Here is a 21,516-nt window from a genome sequence, read left to right as displayed (position 1 = left end):
TATAAGTTCCTAACAATCTCCTCGTCGGTCAAACGCGAAAAAAACACGACGGGTCCTGCAAATTCAGACTTCAGCCCCCTAAAGAAAGTCAAAATAAAAGGTTGGTAGTCGTATTCTTCATACACATAAGTTTATCATGTTCTTGCTATGTGGGTTTTGTTCATATAAAACATTAGAGGAGAGCACTGTGTCTGTTGACCACCTTTAATACTGAAACTAGAACACACACCCAGACCGGATGCCACAACTTCTACACATCCACAACATGCCCTCTAGCGGGACCTTGATGTAACTAGCATCAGTACTCACAGACTTGAGTTACTTTAATTACCGCAGCTGCATATACTACAAAGTTGGCCTATATAGTAATGGTTTATTCCGCGTGGTTTAAGTTATAAACTAGTCAGTAACAAGATAACAAAATTATTGCCACTGGTACGCTTGACAACACAAATCGCGTTTACCCGAGGAAACTAGCCTACCACTTTTGAATTTGAATCGTTACAGGATGAAACCATATATATATATATATATATATATATATATATATATATATATATATATATATATATATATATAGTCTTTGATGAAACATTTAAAAATATAAATGCTGTCAAGATTTGCCACAAAATATCAAAAAGTCATTTTGATAGCAGACGTGGTTTGGGTGATAAGTGGCGCCAACTTAAAACAATATGGAACCTCATTGCATCCAGAAAAGGTTTGAAATTTCTCAAAAACGTAACCCACCTTCTAGTTCAGTTTTCTAGACATTAAACTTGTAGATTTTGAGGCAGTTTGCAAGTATACGTCGTAGTCTAATGCCAATAAATGTTTTTTAAAAAAGAGCAGCAGTAGGAAAAGCTAACAAATGACAAACGCAGAGCTGTTTATTTCTTAGGGTTTGTTGCCATCTAGTGGCCAAAAATAGAACAGCTTGACACTGACTCACAAAAACGAGCTCAGCTTTATACACTTGTCGTTTATTATGTCAAACTGATTTACACATTTATTCTTTTTTGCATGTCCCTTTATCCAGTGCTGAAATACAATGCAAGCAACACATAAAACAATATAAATTCTTCATACGTGCCACAGAATCATTCAGCCAACTGATCGAATCAACTTATTACATAGTTGATCAAAAATGCATAAAAATAATTTATCATGGTACTAATCAGGCAAGTGCATAGCTTTTTAAAGTGATAACTGATGCAACATGCAATGTTTCATAAGGCATAAAAGCATGTAAAGCAGCTAGAGATGCAAAAGCCTTTAGGAAAGAGTTTCTCAACCAGGGAGGGCAAAATGACTTAAGATTATGTACAAAATAAGAAAAAAATCATTAAAAGAATTTAAAAAAAAGTTAAAAGTAATCTAACTTAAATCAGTTTAGTTCTGAAACCACTTGAAATTAAGTATATTATTATAACCTGTAGATAGTTTATGTTAATAAGAAAAACAAGCTTTGAAATATCTTGTAGTGTACATGTGGGTGCTTTGAATAAGGTTGAATAAATAACAAAAGGTTGAAAACCACAACTCAAGGAAGCAGCATATATTTCCAACATTTCCTGGTTTTAAGAGACAAACTGAGTACAAATACAAGAACACTGTGCTATTCTTCTCGCCAACTGTTTGAATAAATAAATTGAAGGACAACATCTTTTTAACAGCACAAATCTGGACAGAGTGGTCTACAGTGGCTGGTCTTTACCTTTGGTCTGAAATATGCTGATCAGTCTACATACACACATTTCTCCCTCTGGGAGGCACGAGTGTCACACACAGAGCTCTGATCTAAGAAGCTACTACGCAACAAATAACCTGTGTTGGCCTGTTGTATGCTGACAGCTGCTGCCATGCGACTAGTAAACTACAGCTGAAACGCATGCGGATCTCGTGTGAATCTGATACTGGGAGAGGTGTCTGTCTTTTCTCCTGCTGAAAGCGCCCCGACTGTCCTGTGGCAGAAGGAAGCATTTCACGAATAGCTGGTCCAAAATATTAAGAATCTGGGGAGGCTCAGGATGGCTCATTGCTGAGAGGGACAGGTAGTGGTCCATTGTTGTTGTTGTTGTTATTGTTGATGACGTCATCCAGGTCTTCGTCCTCTATAACCACTATGAAATAAAATTCACATCCTACTTTAAACAGAGGTGAAAATTCGCAGTTACAGTGTGTACAGTGTATAATCAGCGGAGCCGTTAATATTCCATTAAATAGATAATTTCATAAAAATTACCTTTTGTGTCTCTCATGAACCAGTGTAAACAATGATTTTTTTAAAATGATTGAAAAAAAAATCATGTTATTATATATTTATATTAATTTGTCAGGGAGTGGCAATTTTGAATTGTCATCTCTTTGAATTTGAAATAGGCCTAAATTACTTTTGAAAATTGTATTTGTAGAAATATCAACATTAGGTTATCTTCCTAAACATCTTGTAGTCAGTGGCATGACCTTTAGCACGAGTGCAATATAAAACTGTTAACTTGATTTTGTATAGTAAATTGCTGATTATTAACAACTGGATGTTTGTAGAAATATCAAAATTACATTTTTATTTTCAATAAACACATTGTAATATCATGACCTTGAGCACAAGGCTAAATAAGCAATAAAACTGTCAACCTTGTTATGAACCATATTTTTTTTAATTTTTTTTACAAAAATGTACTTTAGCTTGACAGTCTCAATGCAACTGACTACTTTTAACACTTCCTAGATCTTCCTAAAATTAATCTCAATATATAAAAATCACCTTTACAAAAGGAAAAGGCACTCATTTCGTGGAGTGACCGTCCTAAAGATGGGGTGATAAATCATAAAGTATCCATATCTAACTAAATGGAACAGAAACATACTCACCTCTCTTCGACCGTCCAATCTGTCCGAGTTTGGGGGCCCTCTGGCCTAACCTAAGCTGGGGGGATTCGGGGCTCAAGCAGTCCCTGTTGAACTCATCCCGCAAATGTTTCATCTGACACACCGAGTCAATGGGACTGGGTTGAAGTTGCTCCAGGGGCGGCAAGAGCTCGGGCATATCCGCTGTGTCAAACATCCCTGCATCCGGAGTTTCTTCCCGGTTTCCAGCGGTGACTGTGTCCGCTTCCCCGCTGCTCATCAACGCCTCTTCCGCGCCCGTGTGCTCCTTCTCCTCCTTCTCCCTTCCACCGCAACAGTACAGCATTCAGAGTGTATAGGACGACGAAACTGACTTAGCGAGGATACGTTTGTCGTTGTCTCTGCAGTGAGCTATTGTGTTTCATTCCACTTCGTTATTCAGGCGGAAAACTGCAGAATTCAACTGCTCTTGACCAGCATCCCTCGGTAATGATCTTCTTTGTGTTCTGTGTGATCCTCCAGTCAAACGATGCAGCGGACCGGATGGCGTAAAGCTGTACTCTCTGACAGTCACATTAGTCATTCACATCACACACCAATAAATTATAGTGGAGTTAATAAGAAACCTCAATTACAATAACGCATCACTTTAAATAAGTCTTTAATTCAACCCCCCCAAAAAAAGAAAAGAAAAAAGAAAAGTCGTCATAATTTGTCTTCATGTCTTTCCAAAAATGTATGACTTTCTTCCTCTTGAGTAAAACTATTTTCTTACATTGTCTTTTTTAGTCTCTGTAGTATTTGTGTGTGTGTATGTGTTTGACCATTCAATGGAAGTCAATAGCCTTACTTGACCATATGGAAATCAGGTTTGTTTCACCTTTCTGTCTCCTCTCACTGTCTTTATGAAGAAATAAAATATAAACAGAAGCATATCTCTCACCATATATGTTCTTATAGTATACAAACTGTTATTTCTAAATGTTTATATTAAATACATATATTAAAATATTATTTTATTAGACAAATTCATATATAGGCCTATATGTATGTATGTATGTATATATATATATATATATATATATATATATATATATATATACACACACACACACACACACACACACACAACCCTCTTGCTGGAATTCTATGAGAAATTGCACATTAGGACCCTTCAGGACTAAATTCCAGTATTCCAATTTTGACTATGTATGTCTTTGGAAGAGCATTTTGTAATAAGTCAGGATATCCCAATCCAACACCCCCTTATGTCATAACTCTTGTATACTGCCCAGCTGTACTCCAGCTTACAATGTACCGACTTTAATCCTGGAACCAAACTAATAAATCCGTACAGAAAGTTGCAGGCCTGCTCATCTTCAATCACAATCTGTCTCTGAGATTACTGAAGGGGAAAGAGCTCATCCTCTGCATCTTTAATTAATGCTTTCAGTAAATACATTCAAAACTCCCAGAAAAACTCCATATTCGTCATTTTTTTTGCCCTCCAGGTCAGCTGGGCAACTTTCTAGAAGAGCTGGATGTGCTGCTGTCCTCATTCCCTGAGGATGGCAGCCAATAGTCTTCGGAGACTTCCACATCCACACGGAGAAGCCTTATACTGCAGATTTCCCCTCTCTAGCCTCTTTCGATCTTCAATGGCTCACCACCAGGTACTCATAAATGAGGCAACCAGCTTGACCTCATCTATACACTCAACTGTCACAGAAAACATTTTGTTTAAACCTCTGCACATTTCTGATCACTTCCTTATCACTTTTAATTTACACTTCCTTTTTTCATATAACCAACCCCCTGCTAGTCTAATTCAGACCTATGCTCCATTTCTCCCTCAAACCATTCCTCTGTCGTGTCATTCTCTCCCCCACCCAGTTCTCATCACTAGATGGTAATAAGACCAAAAACACTTTATTATCCACTCTAACATCCTGTCTAGACTAAATCTGTCCTCTCTCCTCCAGGCCAGCATGTGCTACTCCTTCAAATCCTGTGGTTATCCGATGTTCTCTGTGAGCACTGGACCAAGCTCAAGGCAGCTGAAAGAAAATGACACAAATCAAAACATTCAGCTGACCTCAGTAAGTATCCATCTTTGCTTTCAGGTTCACACTGCAAAAATTTCATATTTTTTGTGTACTATCAACAGTATTATCAACAGTACTTTTGACACACGCACATTTTTCAAAACATTCGATTCTCTCCTCTGCCCCCCTTCGCAACCTCTTACTTACCATCTCTTTAACAGCTGATGACTTTGCTTACTACTTCACATTCAAAACTACAACCATCAGCAGTCAGTTCTCAGCATCACACACCCAGGAACTCAAACCAACCACACTCACAGATAACAATATCCTCTCATCCTTCTCTTCTCTCTCAGAAGAAGGACTCTATAAGCTTCTCATCTCCAGCCACCCAACCCCCTGCCCAATAGACCCCATCCCATCACCCCTCCTACAAGCCATTTCTCCCACACTTCTGCCATCACTTACACACATCATCAACACACACAACTCAGGCATTTTCCCAATTGCATTCAAGTATGCTCGGGTAACACCACTGCTTAAAATTCCTATACTAAACACTTCACTTGTAGAAATTTACAGACCTGTCTCTCTCCTCCCATTCATAGCAAAAGCACTTGAACAAGCTGTTTTCAACCATCATCTTTGCTTTCACAGAACAACCCGCTGGACGATTACCAGTCAAGATTTAAAAGCGATCACTCAATCGAGACTGCCTTGCTGTTGGATACGAAAGCTCTGCGGATTGCAAGAGCTGATTCCACATCATTAGTTTTCATTCAAAATCATCATTTCTAGATTCACCTGGAACTTTCGACACTGTTAATCATCAGATCCTTCTGTCCACCCACTTGTCTCTGGGCATCACTGGAACTCCACTGGTTTGAATCTTACCTCACAGGTTGGTCATTCACGGTTGCCTGGGGAGGGAAGGTATTCAAAACACATCATCAGGTCACTGGGGTACCCCAGGGATTAGTTATTGGACCTCTCCTCTTCTCCATATGCACTACATCACTGGGACCCCATTATACAGGCACATGATTTTGAGGATTATTTGTTGACATACCTTTGAAAATCTACATATAAACTATGTAACCTGCCAATCACTTCAGATATTTCCTTATGACTCTATAGAAACTCTAAAAGCGCTGAAAACAAAAGCCACATCTTGCAGATGAACAGTCTCTGTTAAAAGTTATGCAATGACTCCCTGGGGGAGGGGAGGTATTCAAAACACATCATCAGGTCACTGGGGTACCCCAGGGATTAGTTCTTCTCCATATGCACTACATTACTGGGACCCATTATACAGGCACATGATTTCTCCTACCATTGCTATGCTGGTGACACACTTTTCACTTCAACCAGATGATCTCACAGTATCTGCATGGTTCTCAGAATATTACTACAACTCAACCTAGCAAAGACTGAGCTTCTCGTTTTCACAGCCACTCTGTCAGTCCAGTACAACTTTACCATCCAGCTAGGTTTATCAACAATAATCCCATCAAGTTCGGCCAGGAATTTTGGGGTAATCTTTGATGATCAGCTGACCTTCTAAGACCACATTACTATAGCACGATCATGCAAGTTTGTACAGTATAACTTCAGGAAGATCAGGAACTTCCTAACTGAGCATGCAACGCAACTTCTTGTCCAGGCCCTTGTGCAATCCTCTTCTCGCTGGACTTCCATCATGTGCAATCAAAAATGATCCAGAATGCAGCGGCTCGACTGGACTTCAACGTACCCAAAAGAGCCCACATCTCATCGCTGCCTACAGGACGGCCACAGGCTACACCCTCCTACCTCCACTCTCTATTACGAGTCGTGCCCTCAAGGAGCCTCCGGTCTGTAAGTGCACCTTGCGTTACCATCAGGCACAAAATCACTCTTAAGAATGTTTTTATTCAATGATCCTTGCTGGTGGAATGATCTTCCAAACCATATCCGGACAGCCGAATTCCTGACAATTTTCAAGAAACTCATCTCTTCCGTGAGCACTTAACTGCAGCCTGCTAAAAAATAATAATAAAAAAATCCATTTCACAATTCCTTCACTTAGGCTCTCACCGTTCCTCAATTCTAACCCTGCCTATTCTAGTTTACTTTCCTGAACGATGGCTGAAACTTTGTGATAGCACTTCTCGTGTTTATTGCCTCATTAGATGAATCGCTTGTTGTATTCCTCAATTCAAGTTGCTTTGAATAAAAGCGTCTGCTAAATAAATAAATGTGAATATGAAACAACTAAAGATGCTGCATCATGGGAAAGGTACAGTAATGCCAGAATGAAAAAGACAAGTGGATTTAATAAAAAAACTTATAAGGAAGAAGATAAGCGAGGATTATTTGTTGGCATACCTCCATATAAACTATGTAACTTGCCAACTGCTTCAGATATTTCCTTATGACTCTATTGAAACTCCAAAAGCCACATCATGCTGATGAACAGTCTCTGTTAAAAGTTGTGCAATGAGTCTCATCGTCATTTGAACATTTCTGCATGATGTCAAGATATGAGTTTCAGCAGGTCCGATCTTAATATACTGCATTTTTGATGAGTGAGAGGCACTTATGGGAAATGTTTAATGGATGCTACTGCTAACAGGATTCCTTTACTTCAGCAGAGACAGTTCAGAAGCCTGTCATCTGACGAAAACTCTGAATGAGGACGAATATCAATGAGGAAGTCTTCAGGTTTTGTCCTGTTAGAGATGTTGCTTGGCTATTTCTCCCCAGTGACTATCTTTGAATTTAAAGTCATAACATTTGAAAATATTTAAAGATTCTCTTGTGTCTGGATATATTTTTATCTTACTGTAACATTTGAGACAGGCAAAGACGCAGATCCACATGCAGGTTTAGATTTATTAAAGTGTGACCACAAAGTAACTGGCGGGAACAAGGGGAAACACACTGAACCAGAGAATGTCCATTCAATGACTGACGGAGAACAAGTGAAACAAAGGGCTATATATACACAGGCAGACAAGCTTAACAAGATAACAAGGGAGTATAGCTAATAAGAAACACCTGGGGAGACTAAACAACATTAAACCTACAAAGAACAGCAAGACAGGAAATAACATAAGAATCCAGAAACACACATGACAGGGGAACACAGGTTGGAGAACACAGGTACTCTGTGAAGCTGTGTTTATTATGTGGTTTCAATGATGATGTTGCCATTTTCATACTTTAAGCATGTCTGGATTCTTCATTTGCAATGGGGCAATGCGGTATTTTTCTCCACCCTGTTTTGTGTAGCCTACTTTAAGTGTAATGCTAAAAGGATGCTGCTGTGAACGAGTCAAACAGGTTAAGGAGGTATTTCTTTAGAGCCAATGTGATGACCTTTTTTTTGTGTGTGTTTTTTTTGATACCCACTTAGTAAAAAGGCACGATTGTGTTCAGAAACCGCAGATACTTTCCATTACGCTGGACCTGCCAACACAGGTGAGTGTAGACTTTCTACAGAGATATGCAGAATCAGAGAATCTCTTCATTACTCCCATCTGCTTTTTTACGATGATTATTTAACCTTTTGTTTTAGGATTTGAATAGTTTTCACTGTGTCTTTATGAATGCCACATATGAATGCCACATAAAACCGTAATCACTTTTAATTAGATCTTTTATATCAAGAAATTATCTTATATCTGTTAAAAAAATTCAAATATATACAATATAAAATTAAAAAAGGGTCTACTTATGTAGTAAACTAACAATATACTGAAATATTATGTGAACGTCTTACAGTAAGGTTTCCTTTGTTAACATTATTTGACTGCATTAGTTCACAGCATTTATAAATCCTAGATAATGGTAATGTTAACATTTACTAATACTTTTTTAAGTTTAAAAGTTGTATCTGTTAACATTAGTTGATGCACTGTGAACTAACATGAGCGTTTTTATTAACTAACATGAACAAAGGTTTATAAATGCTGTCTCACTCACACACACACACACACACACACACTCACTCTCATTGGTGTGTGATACCTAAATCATATCATACTTCTCTACCTGTTGTACATTTGTAGTTGTAAGCATGTCCAACTCCATGGTAGTCATGCAGCCAAAGCCTGTTATGATCTCTAGTCATTCTGATCAGTGGGGATCAGAAATCTGTGACTGCTGTGATGACATGTCTGAATGTAAGTAAAGTTTGGAATAAAATACAAAGGTTACACTTTAATTCTATGGTCCACTTTAGACATTCTACTAACTATAAGTAGCTTTGCAACTACATGCCAACTAACTCTCATTAGAGAATCAGTAGACTGTAGTATACTGTTAGGGTGTTGGGATTTAAGTTGACATGGGGGACCGTCAAAATAAAGTGTTAGCAGATATAAGCAGACTGTCTAACTTGAATAAAAGTTAGTTGACATGTAGTTGCAAAGTTACATTCAGTTAGTAATGTAGTGGAATTAAAGGGAAATTTCACCCCAAAATGAAAACACTATCATTATTTACTCACCCTCATGTGATTCCAAACATGTGACGCACGTTCTGGTAACACTTTATTTTAAGGTGACGTAGTTGCACATTACTACAAGTAGGCCTACTTGCTAGTCTGTAGTAATACAATTACAAGTAACTAACCCTAACTGTAACTTTATAGTAAGTAGGCTGTGTAGTCTAGTTAATTAATATTTCTCGGTACTTATTTGAGTAAGTACAATGTAACTACGTAACCTTAAAGTGTAACCGACTTTCTTAGTGTAGTTTCCTTCACTTGGTGTGGTCATAGATCAGAACCATCTTAAAGTTACAGAGACCGTTCCATTGAAGCATCCTGCAGAATGAATTTGTTTTGATTTATCTGCTCATATCTTTATCCTAGGCTACAAACATGATGATGATGATGTAATGTATTGTAGGCTAATCAATATTATGACCTCCCTTTCTGTAAACAGGCTGCTTTGCTTTCTGGTGTTTCTCGTGTTTCACGTGCATAACAGCCAAGAAATATGGTGAGTGCTTATGTCTCCCCCTGCTGGACTTCTGCGGATGCGTCCCACCCATTACCATATCCATGAGGGTGTCAATGCGCCAGCGTTATGGTATTAAGGTGAGAATCACTTTTCTATCGAATTTACTTTAGTTACATTTAGGGGAGACCAAGGCTAGTTGTCACATACTAAATCCCAGCCAAAAGTGCAATCACACAAATGTTTAATTCCTATAGCAGTTTATACGCATATAGGCTAGTTTAAACTTGTCTTTAACTAGAACAATTTTTGTAAATTCCAAACTCAAATTTCAATACCATCATATATTTTCTATAGCTATTGTGTAACAAGTGAAAACATTAAAACCACACTGACGTAGCCTGCATTCAGTCAGCCGCCAATTAGTAGTAGGCTATATTCAACTGAGAAATTGAATGTTGCTTTTTTTTCATTTTTTTTTTTTCATAAATATCAGGACAAAGAACTTTTTTTTTTTTTTTTTTTTTTTTTTTTTTTTTTTTGTGACAATTTGCCATATACACAAACGATTTAAAAATGAGTGTAATACTAGTGATGTAGACTTATAAAGACATAACGGCTATATTACAAATGTTCATTTGCAGGGTGATATGTGTAATGACTGCCTGATGGCCACATTCTGCAGAGCATGCGTTTGGTGTCAAATGTCACGAGAGATGAAGACACGAAATATACAAATCACTCTTGTTGGTGCCAGGAATTTATAAGTGAAGTTCCTAAATAACTGCCGGATCATATAAGCAATACCGAGTTATAAAATCAAAATTGTGAGAACTTTATAACTCACAATTGTGTGTTCATATCTCACATTTCTGAGAAAAGATCGAAGATCTAAACTTGCAATTGCGAGGGGAAAAAAATCAGAATTGTGGGTTTAGCTATAGCCTATTTTGAGCTGAAGCTGCTTCCTCGAGCCCCTCCACTGCAGACGGCAAGCCAAATCATTTTACCTTAGCTTTTTGGGCAAACGAACTCACGAATGTCTTTTGAAGTAGTTCTACTGTGTGTGTAGCCAATATACTACTACTACTACTACTACTACTACTAATAAATAGAAAAAATCATAAGGAAAATCTTTCATGTATTTATGAATGTATATCATTAATTGATTTGGTCATTTATTGATGTGGTGTTTTTATAGGAGGCTTATTTTAATAATGATTTTTATGTAAATCCCTGATGTAATTTGATGAAACAAAGAATATTAATAAATTTTGTAAATGTCTGTATTGTCATATCTTTAATGTCAGTTACTATGTTTCTAATCTGCATAATATCATGACAATTGTGTGTGATCATCCCAAATAGTGTGACGCATCTATATGGAATCTTTATGGGAAAAAAATATACTGCTGTATATTTGTGACAATTGTTGAAAAAAAATAATAATAACTTGAGTTTTTGTCTTAAGCTTAAACTTATAAGACAATCTTACTTTATTTTATTCTGAACCGAACAAAGAAAAACAACTTGGATTCAGTTATGGCATGATAAATGTGTATGAGAAAAGAATTATCGAAGAGTGTATCGCTTCCCATCAAGTTTGCTTTTCCCATTTGCCATTATTGTGGGACTTTTTTTATCTTTCATTTGTGTTATACAATAAATTGATCATTTTCTGGGACTTTCAATTTCATGTCTCTGGAGAGGTTTGTTTGTGTGTTATAGGGACTTGCTCTGAAATGTAGTCCTAGTTGCATATCAACCTCTATAGTGGACTTTAGTGCATCATCCTATACCTAGGTATGTGGAATTTCTTCTCTCCAAACCAAGATGGCCGACGTCCAGTAAGAATGCCAATTTGCTCTGGAATATCAAACCATTCCTTTTATCCTAGGAGACCTTTGCAGGTTAAAAAATAAAAATAAAAATGTTGCATCAAGTAACCTCTAAGGAGCGATCGATCGTGGGTGTCTGTTATTCACATATCTCTCAAACCGTTGGTCTGATGGATTTCAAACTTGATGGGTGTCTTGCTATGGGCACGAGCAGTGGTGGAAAGAGTAGGCTACTAACAAATTGTACTCAAGTAAAAGTATTGCTACTTAAAGGGTTAGTTCACCCAAAAATGAAAATGATGTCATTAATGACTCACCCTCATGTCGTTCCAAGCCCGTAAGACCTCCGTTCATCTTCGGAACACAGTTTAAGATATTTTAGATTTAGTCCGAGAGCTTTCTGTCCCTCCATTGAAAATGTATTACGGTATACTGTCCATGTCCAGAAAAGGTAATACAGACATCATCAAAGTAGTCCAAGTGACTACAGTGACTCAGTCTTAAGTTTATAAAGCAACGAGAATACTTTTTGTGCGCAAAAAACAACAAAATTAACGACTTTATTCCACTATTCATTTCCTTCTCTCTGGGCCTTGAGTTTTTTCACGTAGCCTAGTATAACTGTGTAGCGCATCTGTGTTGTACGTCACACGTAGGCTCACTATTGGCCGACGCTGGTCATGTGTGTGATGCGTGCAGAAGCGCTACGCAGTTATACTACGTGAACTAACTCGAGGCCCAGAGAGAAGGAAATGAATAGTGGAATAAAGTCGTTCTTTTTGGGGGTTTTTTGCAAACAAAAAGTATTCTCGTCACTTTATAAACTTAAGATTGAGGCACTGTAGTCACTTGGACTACTTTGATGATGTCTGTATTACCTTTTCTGGACATGGACAGTATACCGTACATACATTTTCAATGGAGGGACAGAAAGCTCTCGGACTAAATCTAAAATATCTTAAACTGTGTTCCGAAGATGAACGGAGGTCTTACGGGCTTGGAACGACATGAGGGCGAGTCATTAATGACATCATTTTTATTTTTGGGTGAACTAACCCTTTAAGTAATAATTTTCTTGAGTAGAAGTACTGAAAAATAATATGACTCAAGTAAGAGTAAATAAGTAGTTTGCTTAAAAACTACTCAAGTAACTACGTTACAAAGTACTTTAGTATTATTTTTCTATTTTTACCCAAAATGGGGAGATGATAGTGATATAGAGCACTAAACACTCACATGTCATCTGTTTCATTCATACTGGAAGCCCAGTACATACTGATTCATACCTCACGCAGAAAGTCCACAAGTGAGATTCAATAAGTATTAAACTTATGACGTCTCAGGAAATGCCTTATATGGATATAATAGCATGCAGATAGAGACGTTTTGACTGATGAAACATGAAGACAAACAGATGATAGCAATAATATATCTGTGTTCATCAAGCTATTTCAGGTGTTTTCATAAGAATGATGTATGTCTTTAAAGAGATAGTTCACCCAAAAAGGAAGATTAGCCCCAGATTTACTCACCTTGAAGCCATCCTAGGTGTATATGACATTCTTCTTTCAGACGAATACAATCAAAGTTATATTAAAAAATTGTCCTGGCTCTTCCAAGCTTTATAATGGCAGTGAATGGCTGGAGAAAATTTGAAGCCCAAAAAAGTGCATCCATCCATGATAAAATGGCTCAACTTTTACTCCAGGGGGTTAATAAAGGCCTTCTGAAGTGAAGCCATGCGTTTGTGTAAGGAAAATACCCATATTTAAAACTTTATAAACTACTAGCTTCCGCCAGATGGCCGTACACATCGATTTACGGTGGAAGACTAACCCCTGACCCGACGATCAATAATGATGATTTTATGTAAATCCCTGATGTAATTTGATGAAACAAAGAAATTTAATACATTTTGTAAATGTCTGTATTGTCATATCTTTAATGTCAGTTACTCCGTTTCTAGTAACTGACATTAATATTTAACTTCTAAAGCCCTATTCGCACGGGATTAGTATTACCCCTGGACCTCTGTAATTAAGAAATTACCCCCTGATGTCTGTGTTTTTGGTGGCTCATTCACACGGGCAAATAAATGTCCGTAATTCCCTCGAGTTTACGGACTTTACAGCGTGCGCCCACCACTGATCTATAGAATGACTCATTATATAGATCAGTGGCGCCCACCCATTCACACTTCACTAGCTGAACGTGCTGAAACGAAGATCGCGCTGCAGTATTGCAATTCAAAAAAAGAACTTATTTAAAACCAATTTATTAGAGAAATATATTATATATATTATAGAATATAATATTATTGTATAAATATATAATATATCTTCTTTTTCTTTTATTCTTTGTCCATATTTACAACAAGCCTGCCTGAAGAAGGTATTATAAATACAGAAACGTCGCGATAGGCTTGTTTTTCTAATCATTTTATTTGGTTTATTTCATTTTATATAATTTTTACTCTTTCGCACTTTGATTTCTTGAGATATTTACAGGATAGACGTCTTTAGAGGCCGTGTGAGACAAATAAATGCTCCACGATACAGACTACTAAGTTACACTACCACAAAAAGCGTCTTTCCAAAAGAGCTTCCATGTTGCGCCATAATGCTTAATTTGACGTTTCCATGACAACGGTCCGAGTTGAGCTTCCGGATCACGTCTTTACTGTAGTTTGTTTTCTCTTTTGCAGCACTTCATAGTTTTTTTGGAGAAAAACTATAATCGGATTGGAGTAGAGCATATCGAGATATTTTATTGTTAATATAGTTTTAATACAGACGTAAAATGGACTGTTAAACGGCCCATAATGGTTACGTTCTTTAGGAAATGATAGGCTCACAGAAAAACAGCCCAAATCACAGACATGGGGATTCGCACGGGACTGGTATTATCAGAGGACCCCTGTGTTGGCCGAAATACGGTAGGGAATTTTCGGGGGAATTTTTACAGACATTTTTACAGACATGGCAGATTCGCACGGGATAAAAATCACAGACGACCTCTGCGATTATTACAAATTACCGGAGGTCCCTAGGTAATACTAATCCCGTGCGAATAGGGCTTAAGACAATCTTACCTTTTTTATTTTACTCTGAACAGAAAATAAAGAAAAACGACTTGGATTCAGTTATGGCATGATACATTTGTATGAGAAAAGAAATGTGTATCACTTCCCATCAAGTTTGCTTTTCCCATTTGCCATTTTTGTGGGACTTTTTTATCTTTCATTTGTGTTATACAATAAATTATTGATCATTTTCTGGGACTTTCAATTTCATGTCTCTGGAGAGGTTTGTTTCTGTGTTATAGGGACTTGCTCTGAAATGTAGTCATAAGCCCTATTCGCACGGGATTAGTATTACCCCTGGACCTCTGTAATTAAGAAATTACCCCCTGACGTCTGTGTTTTTGGTGGCTCATTCACACGGGCAAATAAATGTTCGTAATTCCCTCGAGTTTACGGACTTTAGGACAGCGTGCGCCCTCCCATTCACACTTCACTAGCTGAACGTGCTGAAACGAAGATCGCGCTGCAGTATTGCAATTCAAAAAAAGAACTTATTTAAAACAAATTTATTAGAGAAATATATATTATATATATTATAGCATATCATATTATTGTATAAATATATATCTTCTTTTTCTTTTATTCTTTGTCCATATTTACAACAAGCCTGCCTGAAGAAGGTATTATAAATACCGAAACGTCACGATAGGCTTGTTTTTCTATTCATTTTATTTGGTTTATTTCATTTTATATCATTTTTACTCTTTCACACTTTGATTTCTTGAGATACTTACAGGATGGACGTCTTTAGAGGCCGTGTGAGACAAAGAAATGCTCCACGATACAGACTACTAAATTACACTACCACAAAAAGCGTCCAAACTTTCCAAAAGAGCTTCCATGTTGCGCCAAAATACTTAATTTAACGTTTCCATGACAACGGTCCGAGTTGAGCTTCCGGATCACGTCTTTACTGTAACGTTAGTTTGTTTTCTCTTTCGCAGCACTTCATAGTTTTTATTGGAGAAAAACTATAATCGGATTGGAGTAGGGCATATCGAGAGATTTTATTATTAATATAGTTTTAATACAGACGTAAAATGGACTGTTAAACAGCCCATAATGGTTATTACGTTCTTTAGGAAACGATAGGCTCACAGAAAAACAGCCCAAATCACAGACATGGGGATTCGCACGGGACTGGTATTATCAGAGGACCCCTGTGTTGGCCGAAATAACCGTAATTTTCGGGGGAATTTTTACAGACATTTTTACAGACATGGCAGATTCGCACGGGATAAAAATCACAGACGACCTCTGCGATTATTACAAATTACCGGAGGTCCCTAGGTAATACTAATCCCGTGCGAATAGGGCTATAGTCGCATATCAACCTCTATAGTGGACTTTAGTGCATCATCCTAACCTATGTGGAATTTCTTCCCTCCAAACCAAGATGGCCGACGTCCAGTAAGAATGCCAAGTTGCTCTGGAATATCAAACCATTCCTTTTATCCTAGGAGACCTTTGCAGGTAAAAAAAAAAAGTTGCATCAAGTAACATCTATCGATCTGTCGATCTATCAATCTATCGATCGTCTGTGTGTGTGTGAGTGTTCACATTGTCTGTGTCAGTGTCACCAAATTTATTTTTGTGGTGGTTCCGCATTTTGGACTATTTTATGTGACATATGTGACATGTGACTTATAAGAGAGCAGTTTTTATAGTCTCACAAATTTATTTCTCTGTGTGTGAGCATGATAATTTTACATTGTGAATGTTTTTAGCACTGTTTTTATATATGTCTATCTGTGTTCTGCGTTTTTTTTCTTCTGATTTTGATGATGAATTTTGTCTATTTTTTTTTCTGGTTTTTTTTTTTCAGTAGGCTACAATTTTTTTTAGACTTTGACAAAAAAGTCATTTTTATTGTTAGAATTGTGATTTCATAATATTTAGATATGAATCCAACTGGAAAAACTTGTGAAAAGATATCTTTCAGTTAGTCAAATAGCAAATAGCATATAATGGGGCTCTATAGCCATCTAGTGGCTAAAATTATATATTTTTTTACTTTTAAAGTCCACATGAAATCAAAATTGACCATATTTACTTTGTTTGTCTAAATTGATCGTTTTGTGGTGAACAATTCATCCATGCAAGTCAATCCACACAAAAAATTTTTTTGGCTTTGTAATCTTTAATCAAAATCTGAAAATGCCCCTCCCCTCTGCATTGGAGGACCTTCCCTGATGACGTAGGTTTGAGGACTTGGGTTGGGAAACGCTTAACCACTCCCCTCAAACCGTTAGTCTGTTATGAGCGAGAGATGGAGAGGAGGAGCGCTAGAGTAAAACCCCGCCCTCTGTTCAATATTCCTTTTCACTGGGAAATACGTCACAACACTGGAGAAAAGTCGTTTGCAACTTCCGGTTCACGCGGACTTTAAAACTACATTTTCCAAAATATGGGCAAAAATTTTACACTAAACTATGTCAAATTATCCATGTTATCCCCATAAATGAAATTTAGAAATTTGGGTCTTTTATAAAGTGAATTTTACATAAAAACTGTATAAACTGTTTTGTATAAAAATCTATTTTAAAAAAAACATTTTTAATTTATTTATATAAATTTAAAATATATCATAAATCCTCCAAAAACTGCACAAATGTGGAGTAAAAACATTAATAAACAGAGTAAAATTACATTTGTTAAAAAAAAAAAAACTATTATTCTGTTACAAAATTACATGTTATTGCCTGGGGTCTCTGGAGACCCCGAAGAACACGAAAGTCACTATTTTTTTCACGCTAACATAAAAACAGATATCATTACAATTTTTATTTTTATTGTAGATCTAGAAAGGGTTGAGAGCCGTACAAAGTTTCATGCCATTTGGACAAAGAGAACATTTTTTAAAAATTCAGCAAAAGTCATTTGCGGGTCAAAAAGACCCCGGAGACCATCAGAGGGTTTGGTCTGTTTTTGTTTATTTAGTACTGCTGCCCTCATTCTCTCAAATACCATTTCATTTTAAAGCCCTTTACTGGCCAATAAATATTATGTTGTAAATGTATATAATCAGCTTTGTTCTTTTGTTTCCCCAGAACAACCAGTAGGCCTACATTTCTAAAATAATCTGAACATTTCAGAGGCAACACTGCACCACACGCAAGTACTTTATTACTATGAACTTTTCTGTGTGAAATTGTGTTGTTTGACTGTGTACTTATGTTTTTTAATCAGTTATTCTCTGAAAATCATGCTCTCAAATCTCATTCATGTTATTTTTACATGTAAAATAATATCACAGGTTTGGTGCCGATAATGCTAGTCATTTTTTCTTATACCTTAATCATTTGCATTTGAATATAAGACATTTGAACTCTGAATTATAACTTCAAGTTTAGTCTTTTTAGACAACAACAACAACAACAAAAAAAAAGCTATTATATGGCTTCAGAAGACTTACAACACAACCCATAACACATGATTTGTGGATTCATTTGATTATTTTTAGGTACTTTTAAGTACCTCTTGCCTAGAGGATCTACAGACGGTTCCGCCGGTGTGGCAAAGTGATGAACCCCAAAAGGTTCCTCCAGGCACCTTTTATTTTTACAGTGTAGAAATGTCCATTTTCAGAATTATCGTCTGACAAGGGTAAATCGACATACTCTGGTTGACTGGAGCATTTTCTACATGGTCTGATTTGGGTTTCATGTTTTCAGAGTTGTACCGCACCGTTTGTAGATCTTTGATGGATCACGTCTGATATCAAAGACACGCGACATTCAACTTGTTGTATGAAGTTCTTCGTCTGCTGGTCGAACAGGAACAAACTCAAATGTGTTTTTAATAATTGAAGCTGCATTATATTTTGTGTATATATTTTATAGTTTTCACATGATTTTATATCATTTTATTCATTGGTTTGTTAAATACAAGTATTGCTGTGTTATTACTATTGTGTTTAATACAGTAGTCTATTTCTTAAGCTAAAAACAAAAAACGCATACTGTGAAGTGGTAAAAAAAAAAGTTCAAATCTTGTTTTTCATGCCCTAAGAACAATAAAAACATAGAAAAAAAAAAAAATCTTGACTGAGATTGTCATAACTTTTTAAATGAGGGAAGAGCAAACACTAAAATTGGTTAAGGTATTTATCTGACAAAATTATTAGACAAAAAGGGGTATACTCACTGATCTATATAATTTTTATATATCAGTAAGTATATTACAGCTACAGGTTTTATTTTACTCTGCAAAAGAAAAACAAAAAGCTCACCGGAAAAAGCATACATTGCCACACAATTTGGAATGTTTTGTTGCGGAATTATCACAAATAAAACCATTGACTCCATGCACAACCATGCAATTTGCTTACAAAATCCTTTAGGGGGCGTGTCCACTCATGATGGTGGTTAGGGATCTTGGATTGTTTTTATACTGAACGCTTTGGGTGCAATCATTTAAAATCATTTGTCATTGAGTACATAAGGGGGAGAGCAGAACAGGTGAACTCTAAAGTTGATGTATCTCTTGTAAGAATTCAAAGCGCAAGACGTGGAGAGATTTTATCAAATTCATTTGTGTTGAATCAGAACCCTTTTTCCACCACCAGGCTCCGTTTACTTCATTAACAGTGAAGTTTCAGGTTTAGCTGCATATTTTCATGGTTAAGTAAACATAGTTGTTTTTTTTGTTGTTGTATTTTTTTTTTTTTTCTCACATGAAATCTTGCACTTATAAATGCACCCACTTTTACTTTCTTTAGACAGAAAAGGGAGAGGTTGCACTAGAAAGAGTAAGTAAGCCATTTCTTATCTTTTCAGCAGTTAAATCAAATGTTTACACTCTGACTGTGGCTGTCTTTTTAAAAAATATATAAGGTGAGAATTTTTTTTTACGTGAAGACATCCGATGCAAAAGCTTCAAACTCACTTAATCCCAGCCTCAGCCCATTCAGAAATGTCGGTACTTGGGTAGAAACCTATACATAGGAGCCTGATAAAAATGTTAATATTAAACAAAAACTTTAGACGGATTTAGAGGCTTTTGCGTCTGAAGTCTTCATGATATATTTATTTAATTTGTGTGTCTTGATAATTGCAAATTCCAATTCCAAAAAAAAAAAAAAAAAAAAAAACATTTTCTTTTTGTAAACCTGCATGTCACACTACTGATAAGGTTGCACAATGATTATGGGTGAAATTTATCTGTACATGTTTGCATTTTACAATAAGGTCCCAATAGTTAACGTTAGTTAATGTATTACCTAACAATGTGTAATTTGTTACAGTATTTATTCATCTTTGTTAATGTTAGTCAATATACAACTGTCCATTGTAAGATCTTGTGAGCTCAGGTCCATTAAAGAATATTAACAAATACATTTGTTTTTAGCTACGTATTAGTAAATGTTGAAATTAACTGAGATTGATACATTTTTTAAGTGTTTTTCATTGTTAGTTCATGTTATCCTTATTGTAAAGTGTTACCTGATTATGAAAGAAATTGTCTTATGTTGCTTTCAATATGTACTCAGAGCTACAGCACAAAATAGAAAATAGTTATGAATGAATCATTTACATTTTTTGTAAGATTAAAAAAGGAAACAATAATCTTTAATTAAATAATCTTTGAATGATAGATTTAGCGATTAAGCATTTCATTACTCAGAATACTTGAGAAGTCATTAGTAAAAGACATTTGAGAATAAATGAAGAAGTAAAATCTTGCCACGGCAGTTTTTGTAATGTTAGTTATGTTTTGTTCTGCATTCATTAACATTCACTGTTCTGACAAGCAGCAAACAAAACAAAAACCAGTGGAACCGGTTCATAGGCCTTATCGGCAACTTACTGGCAAGTGATAATTTTTGATTATGAAACAAAACTTTATAGTTTCGTGAGACTTGCCAGACAGGGCTGAACAAACAGTTTCATTCTGAACAATGCTGTAAAAGGTGACCTGAAAGTTTACCAATGCATACAAAACAATTTCCAATAAAACCCAGCATGCATTGCTGTAAGAATAAAAATTAATAGAATAAAATTGCATTAAAGGATTAATAACCAATTAGAATTTCTTGCATTACTAAACCTATGTTCAATACACTGCCTGTTACTCATTACATTATACACACTTTGGTTACACTTTAGTTATAGCATATTTATGCATTTAAGGACTGAGTAATATCAATTAACAACATGTACTTACTATAGGGTTGGTTTAGGGTTAGTTTCATGCAATTATGCATCGTTTACAGTTATTACTATAGTACGTACATGTAACGTGCAACAAAGGCACTGTAAAGTAAAGTGTTACCCAAAATTCTTTAAATCCAGCTTTCTTGGGTAAACTCATCAATTTGAGTTGGGTCTACTCCAAAAATAAATAAAATAAGTTCTCTTTTTTAAGTGAGGATTTTCATAATACCATAATACCAAATATCAAAAATACCATACATAACTAGAATCAGTGAGAACCTACTTTTTTTGTCATTCCTCCATATCAGTAAGGTCAAATCGGCGGCTGTAATTATGCAGCAAACTTACATCAAGACTTACACTCATAGGGGCTGGAGTTCAGGATTATGTAGCTGTTGCCAGGACTGTAGTTCTTGTAAGTATGCTACAATTCCATTTAAAGGCCTTATAATAAATACTACAGCTCCATTTTTACTGCTCATTAAAAATGATACAAATGATATCCCGATTTGTGCATTTGTCCTCAGGCTGCTATGCGTTCTGGTGCTTTCCTTGTTTTATGTGCTCCACCACTAGTGAGTTTGGAGAGGGGTGCTGTCT

The 21,516-nt window shown here is 36.2% G+C and overlaps 2 protein-coding genes across 2 annotated transcripts; one reads left to right on the top strand and one right to left on the bottom strand.

Moving 5' to 3' along the window:
• Positions 1 to 963: 963 nt before the first annotated feature.
• On the bottom strand, positions 964 to 3,374 carry LOC311076619 (uncharacterized protein). Its single transcript, XM_084104955.1, has 2 exons — positions 2,875 to 3,374; positions 964 to 2,123 (listed from the first exon to the last, which is right to left on the bottom strand). Exons 1-2 carry the CDS (start codon positions 3,194 to 3,196, stop codon positions 2,026 to 2,028), a joined length of 420 nt encoding a protein of 139 aa, XP_083961081.1. The 5' UTR covers positions 3,197 to 3,374; the 3' UTR covers positions 964 to 2,025.
• A 4,595-nt stretch (positions 3,375 to 7,969) lies between these two features.
• ponzr2 (plac8 onzin related protein 2) lies at positions 7,970 to 11,801 on the top strand. The gene is made up of 5 exons (XM_084105152.1): positions 7,970 to 8,039; positions 8,293 to 8,357; positions 8,948 to 9,061; positions 9,827 to 9,981; positions 10,486 to 11,801. Exons 3-5 carry the CDS (start codon positions 8,956 to 8,958, stop codon positions 10,606 to 10,608), a joined length of 384 nt encoding a protein of 127 aa, XP_083961278.1. The 5' UTR covers positions 7,970 to 8,039; positions 8,293 to 8,357; positions 8,948 to 8,955; the 3' UTR covers positions 10,609 to 11,801.
• Positions 11,802 to 21,516: the final 9,715 nt, after the last annotated feature.

The sequence above is a fragment of the Abramis brama genome (assembly GCF_963993115.1).
Source record: "Abramis brama genome assembly, chromosome: 25".
Taxonomy (NCBI): Eukaryota; Metazoa; Chordata; class Actinopteri; order Cypriniformes; family Leuciscidae; genus Abramis; species Abramis brama.
The sequence above is the reverse complement of the archived record's forward strand: the minus strand, read 5'-3'. Positions and strand labels throughout refer to the sequence as shown.

Coding starts and splice junctions, on each gene's coding strand:
- LOC311076619 (XM_084104955.1), bottom strand. CDS start 3,196: ATGCTGTACTGTTGCGGTGGAAGGGAGAAGGAGGAGAAGGAGCACACG. Junction 2,124..2,874: donor GATTGGACGGTCGAAGAGAG/GTGAGTATGTTT, acceptor TTTATTTCATAG/TGGTTATAGAGGACGAAGAC.
- ponzr2 (XM_084105152.1), top strand. CDS start 8,956: ATGTCCAACTCCATGGTAGTCATGCAGCCAAAGCCTGTTATGATCTCT. Junction 9,062..9,826: donor CTGTGATGACATGTCTGAAT/GTAAGTAAAGTT, acceptor TTCTGTAAACAG/GCTGCTTTGCTTTCTGGTGT. Junction 9,982..10,485: donor GCCAGCGTTATGGTATTAAG/GTGAGAATCACT, acceptor GTTCATTTGCAG/GGTGATATGTGTAATGACTG.